The sequence below is a fragment of the Nipponia nippon genome, unplaced genomic scaffold (genome assembly GCF_047370975.1).
Source record: "Nipponia nippon isolate SJK-2023a ecotype South Korea unplaced genomic scaffold, ASM4737097v1 scaffold_10, whole genome shotgun sequence".
NCBI lineage: Eukaryota > Metazoa > Chordata > Aves > Pelecaniformes > Threskiornithidae > Nipponia > Nipponia nippon.
The window spans coordinates 29,381,744-29,401,851 of NW_028262291.1; the positions used below are offsets into that span (position 1 = coordinate 29,381,744).

Sequence of the window (20,108 nt, forward strand, 5' to 3'; positions counted from 1 at the left end):
CTTTGAGCACCTCAGACCTTGCTTACAGAATAGAATACTAAATAAAATTACATGTCTCACTAACATACACAGTTAAGAAACAGCAGCATACCCTTGACACAAGCTGTAAATCTTTGGACAAACCTTTTTGAAAAACACAGAGCAAAACACTACATTTCTGACCAGTGAAACAGGCTTTTAAAAATCAGCCCTTTCTCAGAGAGGAGGGACTTCAAAGCAATTGCTGATCCAAAGCATCTGAATGCATTGAGAACACCACACAACCAAAGCTGCCTTACAACAGGAAAAAGTAATAACTGAACCCTTGTCTTATAATCTACAAGCATCCTGTTTCAATAGTTAAATTACCCATTTTTATGCAGATCTTTGATTGGAAAATCTCTGTAAGAAAAAGGAGAGACTTCCTTCCATTTTATGAGCCCTCAGTTAATTTAATACTGAACATTTTTCATTAGTTGAAAAACATTACCAATATTTCAATTTGTTCCAGTTGTGAGAATCTAACAGCTGTTTGATGCTCTATTCAAAAGAGACTCACTCAGTTCCAGCTGGACAATTATCTCTGCCACAAAGCCACTGCTCTAAATAGCGATAATTAACACCCTTGTTAGCTGTGTCAGAAAGGCCAAATAACTAATTGAAGCATGGAGACCTTGATGAGCTTTTACTCCCGAGAATATTCCCCCCAGGTCTGACTGAAAGTGCATTGATGGATGGAAGTAAAAGGGAGCTTTGTACTGACACACTCTGTTCATACTGAGATAAAGAACTTCAATGGATGGAGTTGTCAAACCAGTGAAAAATGAAATTAACCCAAAACAAATGATCTGGATCAAAGACAAGAAGGAAAACCAAATAAAAAAGACAATGCATGTCCAGAAAAGATGCTTGGTCTCCCAAGGCTTGCACTGAATTATGAATCCCAAAGGTCGCAACAGTTTCAGATACTTAGAGACATAAAAGAAGTCTAGTTATGTTTGCCAGAGTGAAGGAATGTAAATCACTCTCTGAAACAGAGAGTCAGTCTGTGTGTCTGCATGGATTTTTTTTGCAGCATCCCAACTGAGTATCCTAAGGCAATGCCTCGTTTCCAAACAAACAATCTTTCCTCCTTCTCCAAACAGTCTCAAATCCTCAATGCACTGGAAGAAAGCTTCTGTCTCCTCTGGGCTCAGCAGCAGACAAGCTGCAAGACAGGCTGAGCATCACCCTGTCCACATGGGCCATTAACTCTTAGAAGGCTGATATTTTATGCAGTCAGACATGAATTTGTAAGGTGGCATTTTCTACAAACATGGTGTAGCCCTGGGATCCAGGGGCTGGTGCTCCCGTCTATTTTAGCTTCCACTTCCTCTTCTGACAACCAACATGTTGACTGTAAGTGAACAGAAGGGAACAAGACTTAATTCATATTAAGGTGTACCTATATCAGCAAAATATGAAGAGCACAGGACTCTCTTCTCCAGGATTTAGCTAATGCTGTTGATTTCCACACTGAAAAGGGACAGAGGGAAGTATAAAGGAGAAAGACAGGGCATCTCCTGCAGGCAAAGAGCTAAAGTAACTCACTCCTACTTCCCTGTCTCTGGGACTGTAATGAAAAAAAGATATAGTGGTCCTGGGGATGGGATTAATCAGAGTAAGGTGCCCCACAGGATCCTCAAAGCGTGCATGGTCTCCTCAGAGATCTCACCTTACTGATGCAGGTTGGGGTATTCCTGGAAGCCTCTCCAGCTTGTCCTGGAGTGGGACAGGGAATGAGGAAGCTGCGCCAGCTTCTCCTTCCCCCATCCCTTTGGTTCACCTATTGCATTTCTAGTCAACACCTTCTTAAATCAGTGAAATGAGGCAGTAATGAGGCTTGAACTAACCCTCACCATTCACCTCAAGCAATGAGAGTGGCAGGTCACCAGAACCAGACTTTGCTGGGTCAGGGACTGTAAAGTCAAGAACTAGAGATACATTATACAAAAGCTCTCTTTGGACAGTCTTGCCATTTATAAATCAGTCTTCTGGGAAATTGTAAATGACACACAGAACGAAATGTAATCCCTAGGTCAGGGCAGTAGGGTGCACTTTGATAGACCACAGACCTGTGATCTTAATTGGAACAATGTAATGCTTGGAGCACCAAAAGGTAGTGGTAAAAACAGTGACCACGTAAGCAGTGAGGAGGGCAACAATCAGCACTCTATTTGCCATGCCAGCCCACATTTTCATATTTAGCCACTCAAAATTCAGACCTCTTCCTATGAAAGCACTAGTTCACTAAAACATCTTTATGTCTGTCCCGTAAAAGTTCTCACAACGAACCAGACCCACGTCATCTGGTCTGTGACACTGTCTTACACAAGGTGATTGTATGAACCAGAAGGTAGTTTCATCTCACCTTTTTCACAGGGAAAACATCTGTCACTGCCCAGGAGCTGCCATCCAAAGAATGGTCTGTTTGTGTTTTGTCCTTATTGATGTCCCCTGAGCTGCCCTCACTACCCGCTTATTTTTCTCCTAAACCTTACTGAATCTTTCCTCTCGATTTTGAGGTATATGGAAAACCTCACCTTCTTTCCCAGCTTGCATACAGACAAGCAGTGCTTTCAGAGTCTGCACTGGGTTTTGTACAGCAATTGAACTACAGGATTGAAATAGATGGAGAAAATAATATTTACATCCTAGCAAGCAGCAAATTCTTGCCTCCTGCCATACATCCTTCCTGCTGCCCTCATGCAAAGAATTCACTGCTTGGATCTTAATTAGCTCCATCTCCGACATCTGAAACCTCTCCTTGCCAGGGAGAAATAATTTCATTACTGAAAACACAGCAGAGCTGCTGGGCTTCTCTGCAACCTAACTGAATTAAAGTCATGAGAAGACAAATGCAAGGGGTTAGCTTTCAGAGGCGAGAAAACATCAATTTGCAAAGAGGATTCAAGGAACAGTGGCAAGCGCAAGGCTTCCAAGAAACATGTTTCCTTCGTGATGTCTTTCTTCTGCATAAGTCACGCATCTCTGGGTCACACCTTCAGATGGGGTAAGTGGTAGCTGCTCCTGGACATCAGTTCGATTAATACTAATTGAAAATGAGGAGTGACTTGGGTGATCTAATGCACAAGGTCTGATAACATTGCGGCAGTGGCATTTAAGCCCCACCTATTTGCCAAAGGATACATCCCTACACCCGAGCCCGCAAAATGTCTGCGGGCAAACTGGAGGCTGTATTTGCTCTCAGGAGGGCAGTAAACTCCAGCAGTTGGGTACACATCAGCTGGCACAAGAGCATCCAGAATAATTCCCTTCAGTTTCCTCAAAAGATTTCAAAACAAAGCGTTAGCATGGAAATTCCAAAGTGTTTGAGAGCCAGGGGTGTTAAGGACCTGGAGTGAACAAATGACATTACCGTCAAGGAACACCTCTTCCTCTTAATTTCAAATGAAAATGAGCATGCTCAACAGGGTGGTGTCAGTACCCACAGAACAAAGCGACGGAGAACAGGAGACTGAATGAGACAAAGGTGGGAGGGAAAAGGGGCGTTTGTTGATTAACTTTTAACAGGTCTGTTTTGACATAAGCCTTCCGACATGTTATGTTAGGCTTCAGGGACATGTTATTACCCTAAATGCTGACATACTGTGTGTGGCGACACATGAAGAGTGGCACAGGACTGCTGATGCACATTTTGTCTGCAACAGAAGTCACAATTCAAGTGCCGCATATTCTCCAGTTCCTTTACAACAGAGCATGTAAGTCTCTTCTCCAGGGACAAAAAGGCGGCAGTTTCTAGTATTTGCAAGTGGTTCAAGTATCCAACCTCTTTCCACTTGTCGGCTAAGAAAATCCAGCTCTAGCTAACATGCTTCAGAGGGTTGCACTGGCTCCATTTTTCAATGGAATACATTGTCATCAGTTGTGTTTGCAGTAACGAAGCAAAGTAAAGCACATCTGTTATGTATCTGACAGTGACATTTGACGTACCTCCTTGCAGGGTAAGACAAACTTGTTGCAATCATCTAAACTTTACTGTCAGAGAGTCACTTTATTCCTTAATTTTCTTCCTTTTCTCCACTAAATACAGTGACTTTCCCCTTTGATTTCCAGAAATTCCCTTCAGCTATCAATTGTCAGGGTGCATAGGTCAGCAGGGACTGCTGAAGAACAGTGTGATGTAACCCTTCCACTTAGGGGCTAAGGAATAAGTCCAGTGTTTCTTGCCAAGACACACAGACAGGTCTCAACTACGTGATACAGGATATCCCAGATTAGAGAAACAAAAGAGCACTAGGAGACTCTGACACACTGTAAAGTTGTCTCTACTAGCAATCTTCAGTAGGTCTGAGATAAAATGGCATTGTGCTGTAAAAGTTAACACAAATGATCCATGTGCACTCTGGGGGGGGAACAGAGCATGTGTGTCTTGGATCTATGGGATGCTGATTACACTACTCAAATTCTTTAAGGGATTCTGCAACACTTGTGGCTCACCGTCAGTGAAGCAGTCCAGTCCAAATGTAATATTGTCGATAGCAATGTCAGCTTGGGAATTCCAGCCCCAGGTTGCCAGGAGTTGCAGTTGAAACCTTTGCAATAAGACAGAAATTTTAGAGAAGACAGACAAAAGGGCACGGAAGGAAAAAAAACCCTAAAAATACAATGTTCCCTTATCATCAAATCATGAGCATCACTATTTAGAATGTTTCCTCCAGATGAGCCCAGCTGAGCAGCCAAAAGGGCTTGTCAGAAATCTTACCCACACATCAACAGTTAGTAAGGACCAAGCAACGTTCATATTATGCCACATTTCACTGGGGAACAAGAATGAGAGCACTACTTCCCCTGCTGTCTGCACACACATGTAGAAACACAAGCTGCTGTCCCTTACTAATATTTGTACAGACAATCAGCCTTATTCAATTGCTATAAACAGTAAGAGAATTAGACATGTGCAAAAGGGAAGGGAAAAAAGAAGCTCCTCCTTTCCATCCCCAAAGAGATAGCCAGAATAAAAACTGAACAGAACAACGATATCGAAATAGACAGTAATCTTGGGCCTGATCCTCAGCCAATGTAACTCAACAAGGTGACGTGAGTTTACTTCAGTTGAAGGTCAGGAAATTTTAAATTTCAGCCATAACTCCCTGAAGGGTTTGCATTCTGGGCTGTCTCATCTTTTTTTTTTTACCATGACCAGGTGTTAGCTACTTATCTAGGAGGTCTGTTATGTCCCATGTGCATTGCCACATTCTGAATTCACAAGGAGGAAAGAAAATGGGCTGAAGGATCTCTTTCTAATGGATAGGACTAAGTTGTTTTTCATTAAATTTCAGAAATAAACAGATGTCTGATGTCCAGTCCATTTAGAGCTTATTAAAAGCATAAGGAGAGGACCTCCACTGCTGTCACTGGTGAAGCTCAATGATGATTTATGAGAGATCAAGCACTGACCTGCCTAACACATTAATCATTCAGCCTAGGAACACACTTGTCCCAAATTAGTGGCAATAAAGGTTGTGTGCGTATTCCACCCACCAGCCAAAGGTTGGTCCATATCCACAATTAATATAATGCTGCCTAGCTGCATCAAAATCTTTAGGGATAAGCTGCTTTTACCCCAACTCAGGAACAGCCCCTTGTGCTTAAATGAAAGCATTCACACGCACAGGATCTGAGCACTCTGCGAGTAAGTGTTGGTGCAGCAAATGCAAATCAAGGGTTCCTTGAATGACCACTCTCTTAGCTACGGGGTTAGCAGGGGAATTCGCCATTAGATCCCCTTCCTACAGAAACCTGCCTCTTTATTAGCAGATTTAGCAATACTTTTGCATTTTCAGACCTTGTACATAAGTCCACTGATACAAGAGTAATTTCCCCAGCCATTTGATGGAAGAGAAAGTCACAGCACCCTGAGTCCAGGACTAGGGCACTTCTAGGACCCACAGCCATAGATACAGCACCACAGCCTACCCCTTACTTAAGACACCCACATTGCAGTGTGCCCTTGGTCAGGTCAATTTACTGTTTCTGGTCCACGGAGTAAGAGCAGGAGAGCGTCCACGGCACTGCACTACAAGGTAGCTTTCTGCTCCAGCTGGGCACAAGTGGGAGCCTGGGGAATGACCCCCCTCATCCAGTGCATGAGAACAGACATCTCATGAGCTCTGGGTTCTGTATGCCTCCTCTTCCTCACAACGTCAGAAAAAAGGGGAGGAATTTGCCTTTTGAACTCTGTGCTGTGTTAACCAGAGGGGTTTCTTGTGTTCCTGCTCATTGAGCTCATTTTGCTGACTTCAGGATACTACACTCTTCAGCTCTCTGATGTCTGGTTTTCTGCCTGCCTGATTTTCTTCTGATAGCAGCCTTTTTCCCCTGTGTGTATGAACCAAGTGAGTGAATTTGCCAGCTGATCACCAGAAGCAGTTTTCCAAATAGCTAGATGCCCAACTGGGAGGCTGATCAGTGAACTGTGTAGTTTGTCTTCCTTCTCTCCCAAGAAATAAATTCATTGGAGGAAGCCATTGCTAAAAACTACTTATATATCCGCTCCATGGACGTCTCCTTCTATCCACTAGAGCTTCTCTCCTTCTGGCCCCATCAAGCCATGCAGGTCCTGCTATAACAACTATTTGTGTTGCAGTTCATGTCTACTCCTTCTCCTTGTATCATCTGTCCCCTCCCACCGACTTTGCTACTGGCCATCATCCCTTCAAGGAACCAGGGAAAAATATAGCCCTTTCATACTTTCTCAGGGACAGCAAGAGAAGGACAGGAGTTTCCTGAAGATTCAGGATACAGGAAAATGGCATGCCAACCCAAACTCCGTGCTAAAAAATTCCCTAAGCACAGCATTGCTGGAGTTTGCATTACCGAGGAAAGCTGCCAGCACCCACAGAAATGTCATTCATAGAAGTTTATACCAACCTGTGCTAAGATTGTACAGCAATGTTCACCATACACCTCTGTTTACAATTGTTTGCAATTTTGCCAACCTTAAGCCTCTGTTTACAATTGTTTGCAACTTCACCAGCCTTAAACCAATTTAGGCTGAACTTTTCTATTTTGGGTGATTTGGTATGACTTCCTTAGCAGTCAAAATGTTTTCCTGGTGTTGAGGATAAGGCAACACAGGGATTCATCATTTTGACCATGCTCAAAAATGCTGACAACTTTTTAAGTGCTCTGTGCTCCAGGTATTGCAAGTGGGATCTGAAATTTGTGAGGAAGAGAGTCATATGGCAGGGATGAGCTTTTTTTCCATTTGAATGAGAATATATTAAAATTTTAGTAAAATGTCCTTGAAAATTTAAAATCCCTGATACTTCCATGCCTGGTAGAATTTTTTTTAATCGCGCCGTCTCCCCTTCCCTGGATATCTTTAAGTCTGGGGCTAAATGGTACTTTGCATGGCAGTGCTGTTATTAACTGTGTCAGGTCCTCCTTCAGCTACATGAAGTGAGAACTGCCCTTCCAAACTAATGACTACACTTTTTCTTCCCCAGCCCTTCTTTCTGGGCTGATCCTGGCCAAATATGAGAAAGAAGCTGCCTAAACTGAATCCAGAACGAATAAGATGGCATCTTGGAGAGGCTGGGGAGCTCCCTGGGAACTTTACAGCAGGGGAGTTTGGACTTGGTGTGCGGGGATTTGGGGCCTGAGATCTACAGAGAGAAACAAACAGCCAGTCAAACAGGAAGCCTGGGAATAAACCTTCACTGTAGGTCTGGGATCATCAAAATAAAAGCACACAAGAGATAACTAGGAGGAGAAGAGAATGGAATCACAGGGAAGGGAGTCAGACTTAATTTAAAAAAAAAAAACAAACAGCACACAGAGACACAGCACCTGCTGGAAGACAGATAGAAACAAGAAGCAGGTAGGACTTCAGAGAGGGAAATTATGACTGGAAGCATGAGACAGATAAAACAGGTTCACAAATAGGAGCTTGAAGGAGAAGGAAGAGAGACCAAGTGTATGAAAACAAAGAAGAAAGGCTCTTAGTGCTCACAGAAGCAGGTGAGACAGGACAGAAAGAGCAGAGCAGGGAAGGAACAAGACAAGAGGCCTAGAATGGATCCCAAGTGTCCTGGGAGCACAAAGACCAGGGTTTTCTCACTTGGGGCAAATAGCTGCAAAAGCTTCCAGCAAAGTGTGTGCTGCTTCTGTTCCTGTTATAGATCAGTGCAGCAAATGACAACTTATTACTGCTGTCAGTGACTTGGCTAGCTCAGGTAGCACAGGTCTGCTTGCTAGATTGAACAGTTCCAGCCTCACCCACAGTGACTGTCATTGTTGAGCCACATTGGTTTTAAATTTGTTTGAAAATGGCATAAAAAAATGTTACATGAAGTGAAACAAGATAGAACTACTTGAAACAGACTGTCATAATACAGGCACATATGACCTACCTACTTCTTTCATTTTGTCTCAGTGCTCAACTCTTTCAAACATTACAGTATTTGAATATCAATTTTTTTTCACACAGTGCTGGCTAGTGCTCCCTAAAGCCTCTTGCTGTCCATTCCCTACTGCCACAGAAGATTGATTTCCATTCAGAACTGAGGGCTGATGCAGAAATCAGAGACTTCAGAGGACAAGGGACTGTATATCAGAGGAGGTAGAAGGTCTCAGATACCTCTGGAGAGCCCCTGGGACTCTGCTGTGGTTAGGTCCACATGAAAGTGCCTGGGGAAAAGAGCTATTCTGAACAAACTCACTGGTCATACTTTACATATGCAGAACTAAACAGATGCTAATCCAGAGGGCTCCAGACTGTGTCAGACAAGAATATTAAATACAATGCCAGCATCCAGACCTATCCTACCCTAAAGGAATAATTCATGGCAAAGGTGTGTATGGTGAACACATGATAATGATGAGACGAAAGGTAATCATGAAATTAAACTAGAAAGAGGGTGGAACAACATGCTCTCTCTCTGAGTTTTACTGCTGCTTGGGTCTGAATTGCTATCACTTCCAGACCAAAATCCCTTAGCCTTTTACACAAAGATGCAGAGAATATTTGAAGTTGGAAGGAATCCCCTCACACCTTCTAATCCATGAAGTTTTGAGACTTTATTTATTGCCAATATCAGGTAGATATTTTTCCATTTATAATATTCACTGTATCAACTTCGAGATTTTTTTGTCTTAAGGGTCATGTGAAACAGGCTTTCCTGAGGAAGACGCAAAAAACGAGATTGGAGCAATTTAAAAATCGTTTGTGTCGTGCAAAATAACCAGCTGCCAACACCAGCTACATGGCTTGAGATCAAATGACACTGGGTGAGGGAGGAGAAATACCTGATTAAAAATAGATTGGGCTGAAGTTATTTGAACCTTCAATATTTTCCTTCATTTGGAAACCAATGTCGCACTGTATTTTCACATCTAAAACTGTGAAAACTTTAATGCAAGGCTGATTTGGACAACAGTCTTTTCCCGAGATTGTTGCATCAGTGATGTGGCAATGAATTATCTCCAATTGCCTAGGCTGCACTGATATAGATCCTAGACTAGACAGCTGTATTGGCTAAACTGTGGTTTTACCACTCATTTGACTCACATGGCTGTTCTTACTGTGGGAGTACAAAGTGCAGCTATGCTAATATAGCTGTTTCCCTCCTGGGAGCACTTTGCCACTGTGAGTATACTGGCGTTTTCAGATTGGTAAAATGTTTCTAGTACAGACATCTGCTATTCCCAATACCTAAGCACTGTTTGAGGCTGCTTGTAAGTGCAGACACACAGTATGGGCTTGTGCTGAGCTAAGCCGTGTATGTGCATGAAGATATGCACATGTGACTGAATACTTCCTCAGCAAGCAGAATTGCAGTACTCCTGTGATTTTTTCAGTAGAAATGGCCTGGAAGAAGGCAAGAAAGAAAGTAATGCTTCACAACAAAGACAGTTACAATTTACTAAACCTAGAGATAACCCTGGATGCTGCTGGTGGAACTCTTACCGGTTCTGAAGCACTGGCATTGGTAGGGTGATGAGAAACCAGTGGTCACTCCAGCTCCCTGCTCTTTCCCACATTGGCAAGGTGATTGGAGCTCCCTTTATCTCTTCCTTGACAGAGAAGGAGACAGTACCATTGTAGCTGCCAAAAACATGCACTGAGAATTGGATCTGTAATAGAGGAAGAAGAGAAAAAGAATGGTATCCTGTGATAAAAAGGGAAAGGTACTCACTTCTCCCCTCCCTGGGGATCTGAGATGCCAAACCTTTGATCCTGGGTCAAACTGTTTAATCACACACACCAGTAAGGCCCCCATTGCTTGTGTGTGACTCATCACTGCTCCTAGCACCGAATTTTCTCAGTGGAGACCCTGACTGACACTCCTGTTAGGCAGCTGTTCTCCAGCCACTAATGACAATATCCTTGGCCTCAGACACCATCTGCATGAGAGCGCACTGGTTTCCTTGTTATCCCCTTCAGGATCAAAAAGTAGTAAAGCAGAGGAACACAGGCTTGAGAAATGCTTTATCATTAAATGCTTCCACTAGAGTTAGGTTATTGCAGAAAAACAATCCTAACCACATTCCTCTTCAGTGTTCTCACCAGCTTAAAGATTCCTGTGAAAGGGTTTGAACCACAGTTTAAATCTTTTAAGCATTCCCATTGTAACCACCCACGTTAATGTGTTGCACTGATATGGCTCAATCTATACCCAGGCACTACATAGGGCACAAAAGCACTCTGAGGGGACAGCTGCCCTGCCCCAAATGCTCTTGAAATGAGGAATTAGGCTGTCTCTAGAGGCAGGAAACCTCAATCCATATACTTGCTCCAAGTCATAGGCACCATCAGGACCATAGCACCCATATGACAGGTCAGCAACCTGATCACCAAGCCAAAGGATATTTTGAAGCAGGACTCTTTCCTCTTTCTTTGGGGCAACCACTTTCACTTTGCCGCAGAGGAAGAGACAACTGCTATTTCCACCACTGCTTTGAGCAGTCAGCTGCTCTTCATATTAGAGAGCACCAGCAGGAAAAAGAGCACACACACACATGCGCTGCAAAGAACAACCATAGGAAGTTCCTTGCTCCTGAAACATGGGTTCAAATCCTTGCCAGTGGAGGAGAGAATGGGTCCAGGTCTCCTGTGACCTGTACACCATAACTAACAGTTACTGCTTCTCCTCCTCCTGGTTTTGTGAACCTAGCTCCCAGTATGTTTTATTTTGTTGGAACTACCCAACAAACTTGACCTGGATTTATAAATAAATATAAATGCTGAAGTTACATTTTTGGCATGTGCACTATATTTCTTTTGCCAGCTCTAATTAGGAGGCATCCAATCTTTCTATTTTCCCCTAGCAGGGCTGGACTCCAGCTTAAACTTACAGCTTAATTTTCCTAAGTGTTATGAGTACAATATTATTTAATATTTTTAATTCCAGCATCTCAGAGCTCCCCTTATTCTTTGTAGAGATTTGGGCTGAAGGCAAGTTATGTGATTTTGTCCCTGCCAGGTTGCCCGCACCTTTCGAAACTCCTGAAGAATGTGAAAAGAAGTTTATTATCTTCATCTATTCCTGGAAAATCTAATGCCTATTAACTTCACACTCCTATTCTCAGTGAAACTGTCAAGTTGTTAACTCCTACGAAACTATTGCAGAATTTATGAAGAGAAGTCTCAGCAGCAGGTATACTGAATGGCTCAACAGCCCAGACAGCCTTTCCTGCAAACCAAGGCCACCCCATAAAATTCAGATGCTGGGTACCCTTCAGAGGAATGGTCGGTACAGTTAGGCTGGGCTGTTTTCCATATTGAGGAGTTGATTTGGGATTCCTGCTTTCACTTACTGGGGGTGCACCTCATGTCTCCTTTCTAGCTTTCAACAAGTAGCTAGGTAGGCAGTATAGCCAACTCTTCTGCTTTCCAGTGTTTTGTAGAATGTGCAGAGGCACAGGAGAATGGACTAATTGTTGAAACAGTACCTACAGCCTGATGATGAACTCCACAAAGGTGATATATACCTGGTAGTCTTCAGTGGCAATCCTGGCTGGCAAGCTGGTACTGTAAGCCTTGGCCATACTGCTCGTCTGATTGCTGTCTGCTCGCAGGTAGAGGAAGTGTCCTGTGAACAGAAAAGTGAATCAGAAAAGACAAGATTATGTTTTGCTTTTTTTTATACTCTCTTGAAATAATTTAACATCATTGTGCTGAAGCACAGTGTAAGTAAGATGACAAGCATGGCTTGAGAGCAATTCTATTAGTGAGGACGTAATAAGCACTCTGGTAGATTTCAGCAGCACAAAAGTCAACATCCCAAACCCTTTACGTGGAACATGAGTGCATACATCTCAGACACCACTCAAGCATCTTCCCATACAGGGGCTCACACCAATCTACAGTGAGCTCCTAATCAGCCCTAATTCTTACACCACCAATGACTCTTGCTGAGACAAACACTGGGCTGGAAGACCTTATTTGCAGTCTTTGTTCCCACGGACAGTATATACAAGCTCACAGGAGACAATCAGGACACTCATATGGACACCCTTCATTTTGACAGGGAATCACAGAATCATAGAATTGTTAAGGTTGGAAAAGACCCTTAAGATCATCGAGTCCAACCGTTAACCTAGCACTGCCAAGTCCACCACTAAACCATGTCCCTAAGCACCACGTCTACCCATCTTTTAAATACCTCCAGGGATGGAGACTCAACCACTTCCCTGGGCAGCCTGTTCCAGTGCCTGACTACCGTTTCAGTGAAGAAGTTTTTCCTAATATCCAACCTAAATCTCCCCTGGCGCAGCTTGAGGCCATTTCCTCTCGTCCTATTGCTTGTTACTTGGGAGAAGAGACCAACCCCCACCTCTCTACAATCTCCTTTCAGGTAGCTGTAGAGAGCAATGAGGTCTCCCCTCAGTCTCCTCTTCTCCAAACTAAACTGTGAGGCGAGACTTATCTGTTCTAACACTTCTGACTTTCCACCTGAACACGTAAGGGTCTGACCTCCCTCCTTCTTATTTACCAAGCTGACAGTTCTGGAAATTATCTGACTCATTTTTTATTGTGGTATTCTATGGCACAGAATGTGTATGATCACTTGGTCTTGGGATATGCTTACATGTGATGCTCTTCCTAACCCATTAGCGGAGTCTAGCAAGCTGCCTAGTTCTATTGGGCAATTTTTACTTTGTGATGCAGCAGCTATCATGTTGCTGCTGAAGTACTCTGCGATTGCATAGCTCATAAGATGTAGAAGGAGGGAGGAAGTATAGAGAGAGAAAAGAGAATTCATTATATAATTTTTTTAAGGTGAAGGAGAATCCTAGTCTCTGATAGTTTCATGTTAACTTTATTGCAGAACTTGTTTCATATAAAGTTTCAAATCATGTTCAAAAGTTAATTTTAACTACATTTAAAGTTGTTACAGATAATACTGACGCTAAAGTTGATTTGGCAATGATACCAAAAATTTTAAACTAATTTAAAAAAACTAAGTTCAAGGCTATCGTGTACACACACACACACACACACACACACAGAGACACACACACAGACACACAGACACACAGACACACACAGACACACACAGACACAGACACACACAGACACACAGTGAGAGAGAACTATGAGGAACCTACCACCAGTGGCTTGCAAGGTAGACCCTACAAATGAGTCATCTTGAATCATTTCAGTAAAGCCCCGAATAGACCAAGGGGATGCTGCAGTTTCATTCAGTGTCCAGCCACATGGACCCTCTTCAAAAGAGCAATGTGAGCCCTCTGGGAGACTGTCTACAATGGAGAATAAGAAAAAGCAGGAAAATAGGAGAAACTTGATTCTGGAAGAACACAAACAGCGGCAAAAGTCAAAACTCACTGCGGTTGTCTAAGCTACCCAACTTATGCTACACAGTTTTTCAATGTCAAAATATTAATAGGTCTCATTTGTTTATTTCCAGAGTCACCATCAGAAAGCCAACAGTTTGCTTCTGGAGATATTTAAGACTCTGTGGTTCTGTCCTGCTCTAGATACTGTGCAAAACTGCAGCTCCCACAATCTAAAGAATGGTAAATTACTGCCACATGTTTGTAAAGGCCTTGCTGTATATAAAATTGCAGGCATTACAAAGTTTTCTGTGTCCACTTAAAGGAAGGCCAATCAACAGATTCTTTTAGGTCTCTGCAACTGTACTTGCAACAAAGCTAAATGATGCTTCTTAGCACCACATGACCCCTGAGTCAGGGGACTTCTCTGTCATGATGTGCAAGATGAGCTCTGAACTGGGATCTTGGAGGGACAGATTTATGACCGTGTTGGTGGCTGGCACTAGAAAGATGATCAGCACCTTCCAATGAAGGGAGGTTCAGACCTTGGGTCCAGAAGGAATTTCTCACCCAGCTGTAGACATGTAAACAAGGTTTTGCCTTTCTCTGAAGTAGCAGCAACTATGAAAGGCAGGTCATTGAGCTCCTTACTGCAATATTTAAAAAACCAAACCAAATCAAACCAATCCATTTTATCCTATATAGGGTGAATTTTCAAAGAGAACCTTGGTATCCAATCAATGTAAACAGGCTAAATTAATTCAGGAGACAAAATACTGAATTAATCTAGAGATGGAATCAATTTAACTTATTTTTCATTATAAATTATTTCTTCTAATGGGATGAAGGTTCCCACATAGTGCCATGCCACATACTCACCACACCTCACTCCTTCCTGTTCTTTGGCAGGGCAATCACTGATGAATTCACAGATTTGTAGGTGGCTGACACAGCCTCCATGAAGGCAGGGGAAGGTGGAGCCTTTGTCATATATAGAAAGATCTTGATTTTCTTTATCTAAATGAAAAAAGAGAAAGAAGCCCAGAGATGAGTTGGCAGAATGTGTATGACCCTTCACTTGTATCAGCCTTCACGTGTAGGATCTCAGAAAGTGGCCCTTGGGTGATAAACGATACTCACCTCTGCTTTGTACCATGTAGGTTTCTATCCAGCATGAGTTTCCTGCAGATCCCCTCAGCTCTCATGGAGACCAAATTTATTGCTTCTTTCTGTCTCATGCACTGTCTTCTGCTGTGGTTGTGCTATCTTTAGATAATAAGGATTTTTGTTTTTTTTTTTATTTAAACAAAAGACCTTGTCATTTCCTACCATGGTGTGCTCCTCCGTCCTGCACACGTGACTGTGCACCTGCCAGGCAGCTGTGGCATGCTGCATGACGCTCTGCTGCTGGAGGCAGAAATACCCGCTTAGCTCCGGTCCTGACAGACACACTGCTATGCCCTATTGAGGCTTAACTAACACTTGTGCCGCTGACACATTTCTGTGCCAGTTCTGTGGCATCCAGCCCGTGAAGAGAGCTGCTTCCCCAGCAAGTTGGCTCACTGTGCAGGAACTTGACTCATGCACCCTAGCTAGTCTAGTCAGCTCTACTCCGGGAGCATTTGACTGACTGTACAGGTACCCAGCAACCAGGCTGAATGCAATTTTTAAGTCTGATATTTCCCAAAAGCTTGACTCTTAATGCACCCAGCCTGTCCTGTGGATGTATGTGCGCACGGGTCTGTTATGGACCTGCAGGTTTGTGTAAGTGTCTTCTGGGCCTGCTCCCCTTTAGTAGAGCTCTGCACAGAAGTTCCACTGGGATTGTTACAGCTCTGGAAAAAATGTAAACATTAGGGAACCAATTCCAGAAGCAAGAGAAAAGGACACCTCTGCAGCAATCCAGATACACAATCTGAAATAGTATTTCTTCATGGCACTGTATTGTGCTGGGTACATGCAACAGCTTATTTAGGGACTGTTTGGGGGTGTTTAGCATATTGCTTCAGGCTGTATGCATCCCCTCAAAAGTTCATGACTGTCAAAAAAACCATTGCATTAAAAATATAACGTTTGTTACATTAAAAGATTAATAACTGCAATAAAATCAAATCTCTAATATGATCAAAACCAGTCTCATGATATACTGTGAAATAGCTCTGTGAAACCAGTATTCTCTTTTTACATTTGAAGCTTTTTACATTACATTCCAAGCTATCGCTACAGTGTCTGCAAAATGGAGGCAATATATAATAATTATTATATAAATATATTATTATATATATTATTGTTATATAAATATTATATTAATGCATGAAAACCAGGAAGTGAAGATGATTATGTCTCCAACCTGCAGGCTGCCTGTGCCAATGCAATCTTGTACTTCCAAGAAGCCTAAATTATATTAGCGAGGTTCTGCACAGCTACTGAGGATCATTTGCATGACATTCACAACAGGACTGTAAGTGCCAGGTAAAACTGAGGATTTCTGAGCTGGGCACTCAGTACTTTGGAGAAAATAATTACATTCCAATTATTTTCATTTGAGACAGAAGTTCTCAGCCTGGCAGTAGCAAACAGACCCCATGGAGTGCAGTTCAATGTTTCTTTTCTTTATAGATTTGGAAGATGGAGCCGCAGTATGGAAAAGGCTTTGGTGACCCAGGGTGGTCTTTTGTTCTAGATTATTTAAGCAATAAAAATATTAAATGCTAAAATAATCTAGGCAAAGACTTTTTTCCATCCCTGTTGCTGGATGCAGCATAAGCCCTGTTGTTTTCTCATAGAAAGATCAAGCAAAGCAAATCAGAAAAGTAGAGGGGATTACTTAAATCAGTTCTGTAATTCTGAGCTTCAACCCTGCCTTCAGAGCATGTCAACACCCATAGAACATGCACAAATGCGATCCTTGACAGGTAAGCACTGCCAGAAACCCCAGAGGAGACTAGCTTTCATTTATCTCCCATCTGACCGACTCCCTGATCACACTCATCAATTTTGGCGAAGATGCTACTCTCTTTTCTGACTGCATTTGGTTATTCCAAACCTGACTGTATTGCAACATACCATGAAAGCAGTTCCTGAGTTGCAAGGAGCCCACTGCCAGTACTCCAACCTCTTGTGCTCCACAGTTTGAATACAGCAAGGTGATTTTAAAAGGTCTTTCTATTCGGCCAATCTGGGCCATCAGGTATTTCCATTTCATCCTGGAAGACAACAAAGAGCTATAAGACATATACACAGCACACTGGAATCCATGGAGTTTCTAGCATAAAGATTCTGCACTGTACCAAACAGAAGTAATAGTATTCACACGGGGAATAGATCGATGAATGTAAACTCCAACATAACAAACGTGTTAATATAAAACAAGTGACGTTCAGCCTACTCAGCTCATGTTCAGTTATCTTTGCTGAAGATCCTATTGCTAATGATGAAAAGATCCAACCACTCCCAATGATTCTTCAGTTAAAATAGGGCTTAAATCATCACCAATTTTGGACACACCTCTCCCCCCCTCCCCATGTGCCTTCCACATATATTGTTGTGTTCTGTTCGCTCTTGCAAGTACAGATCAACCATGCAGCTGCACAAGTCTCTGGATTTCCTCAAGCTAACACTGACATTGTATATTCTGAAAGTAAATGTCTGGCCCTGAATGTTTCTTGGTTGTGTCAAGTGTGAGAACCTTTTTCTGTGCATTCTCTATCTAATCTCCCAGCTTAAGAAGCTAGAGTGCATCCACAAAGCAAGTGGAAGAAGAGAAGTGGTGTTCCAGAAAATGCAGATTGCTCTGGCAATTTACATTTCACCACAGAACAAATGCCATAGCCCCTAGACAGCAAAGGTTTCTCAACTGTGCAGCACTTGTGGCAGTTCAGAGAAAGACAGATGATCCATGCACTCTAAGTTTAAAGATGGTTATTAGGCATCAAAAGCTAGAGAGAGAGATACCAAATGGGAAATTTCAAAGTACCTCACTCACATCAGTCTGATGGAAGTCAGGGTATCCAGGTGTCATTAAAAAAATCCAGCAGGATTCTTAAAAATCTTTTTATTTTTATTGTTAAAAACTGTCCTTCTACCTCATGTTAACAAGACATAAAATACAGTTAAAACTGTATGTTATTATTTTGTAAAGGGGTTGTAGCAAGGATAGTGGCAAAGGAATCCTTGCCCTAAGCTCTTTTCTGAAAAGAACACCAGACGGAGATAAATTTACCCATACCCTACATGCTGCTGATGTTGCTGGACGAGTGACTCTAAGTCAGTGCCAGTGGGATGATAAGGAGGCCAGGCCACAGAGTCAAGATGCGTTGCTCAGGCTCTGCTCCTAGTATTACTTTTTCATTTGGGAAATGCCTTCAGCTGCCATGAAGTGATCATCTAGCCCTTGTCTTGCACTGGAAACACATTAGAAGGCAACTCCTGGACAACAAACACATCTCTCCTGGACACAATGTGAAAATCACAGGCCACCTAATTTGCAACTTACAAAAAACCCAAAGCAACTTTAATTGCTTATCACCCTCTCCACTTTTGAGTTAGGTAACTAATCAGTAACCAGCATTCTTTCCTCCACAAACCAACCGCTTACCTTTTTCTGGTGAGAGTTTCTTACTGTCCCTTCTATGGCATCCCCCCCGTCTTCCACTTTCACCATTATACACACACATAAATACCTACAGATACCCTAAACTCATCTGAAATTGAGCTCCTCTTACCAAGATGACCCTACTTCTCCCATTTCCTGTCCCATCATATCATATACAATAGTTCAATATAATTTAATTCAGCTTCAGAAATCTCCAGCCCTGAACCACAACTCCACCATCTCTACTACCGAACAAGGGAGAATGACTGCTTTGCTTTTGTTTTGTATTACAGTGCAGCTTCAGGAATGTCCAACACTTATAAATATATCTTATAAATACACTTATAAATATATCCCCCCTGCCACACTGTGGCACAACATCCAAGAGCATTCAGCACTGACCCAGAACTGAATCACTTCTGCTACATGACACAGCTTTGTTCATCACTCCATTGCATCCTGTTGGCCACAAAAATCAATGGGCCTTAATCAAATTGGTTCGATGAGCCACTGAAGGTAAGGACAGTCTTTAAATCTTTTGAATTTACCTATTAAGCATACTAGACCTTCCAAGCACTGAGACATAGTGCTAATACCTCCACCACGTTACAACCCACCTCTCAGCTGAGACATCACAGTATCACCAGTGTTATCACACCCCTGAGTGCAGGAACCTGTAGCACACAGCCTCTGATTCACAACCAGTGTTATATTAGTGGTAGCAACTAAAGAGGTTACTGCCCCACAGCTAAAAACAATGACTAGTTCAGCTGCTGCACCTTAATCCTACATGGTTTATGAGCCAGACACTTTGGAACTTGCCATTTATAGCCTGATATATCAAAATAAATGAAAACCACCGGTGATCTGAGTCAATAAACCAACCTCTGAAACGTCACAACTGAGAAAGACACACTGTCTGTTCTACCAGCTCTGCCGGGAGAACTGTGGCATCTGGTAGAAGAGCAAGGTCACTATCTTAAACCACTACTTGTGTGAACTGGCAGGTCTTCTGAGCCAGCGCTCTAAAGTCCCATGAAACATTCTAGTTCTGCACTGAAATATTTCTAGTACTGAAATTTGACTCCATTTATAACATCAGAAGAAAAGCTGGCAAGCATCCAGAGACCACAAAAATAACAAGTAGCTTTGCATAACCCAGAATACTTCTGTGTACGGAGTCTCATCATCATCAGGGTATTCCCCTTCAGAGAAAGCCTCCACCCCAAGATCCAACTGCAGCAAGATTTCTAATGCTGTAAATAATTACACCACCTTTGCTTGGTCCCGCTATCCAAACAGGGGCTAGTCAGAGCCAATTTAATTTTCTTAATGGAATCAGGAACAAAGCCCATTGTCGATCTAGCAGAAGATGGATCATTGCAGCAGGCTTCCAGATAAGCCAAGCTTGGCAATACCTTTACTATTGATTTTATGTCAAACCAGATCTCAAGTAATGAAGTAACATTACGCTTCTAAATAGAGATGTTAAAATTAATCTGTATGTATGGAAGGGCTATCAGAGCCTGACATAATTTTGAGAAATTCGCATGGATAGAAAGTTTGGAGTTCCAAAAAATCTGATACTTAAGGCAAGAGAATTCAAGATTCAGCCTGCAAACCTATAATTTCAATTTTTCTATTTATATTTTCAACTTTCAATTTTCATTAGCCTCTCAGTCTCCTCTGCTGAGCAAAAGTTTTCCTTCCCCTCCTTACCAATCCTTTCTAT

The 20,108-nt window shown here is 42.4% G+C and overlaps 1 protein-coding gene across 1 annotated transcript in view; it reads right to left on the bottom strand.

Moving 5' to 3' along the window:
- Positions 1-20,108, bottom strand: part of LTK (leukocyte receptor tyrosine kinase) — a 95,421-nt gene that overhangs the window by 24,830 nt on the left and 50,483 nt on the right. Inside the window, exons 5-10 of the mRNA XM_009473879.2 lie at positions 16,849-16,988; positions 14,662-14,799; positions 13,597-13,749; positions 11,977-12,077; positions 9,953-10,119; positions 4,480-4,574 (exon numbers count right to left, since the gene is read on the bottom strand). Coding sequence (XP_009472154.2) covers positions 4,480-4,574; positions 9,953-10,119; positions 11,977-12,077; positions 13,597-13,749; positions 14,662-14,799; positions 16,849-16,988 — 794 coding nt within the window. The remainder of the gene's footprint in view (positions 1-4,479; positions 4,575-9,952; positions 10,120-11,976; positions 12,078-13,596; positions 13,750-14,661; positions 14,800-16,848; positions 16,989-20,108) is intronic.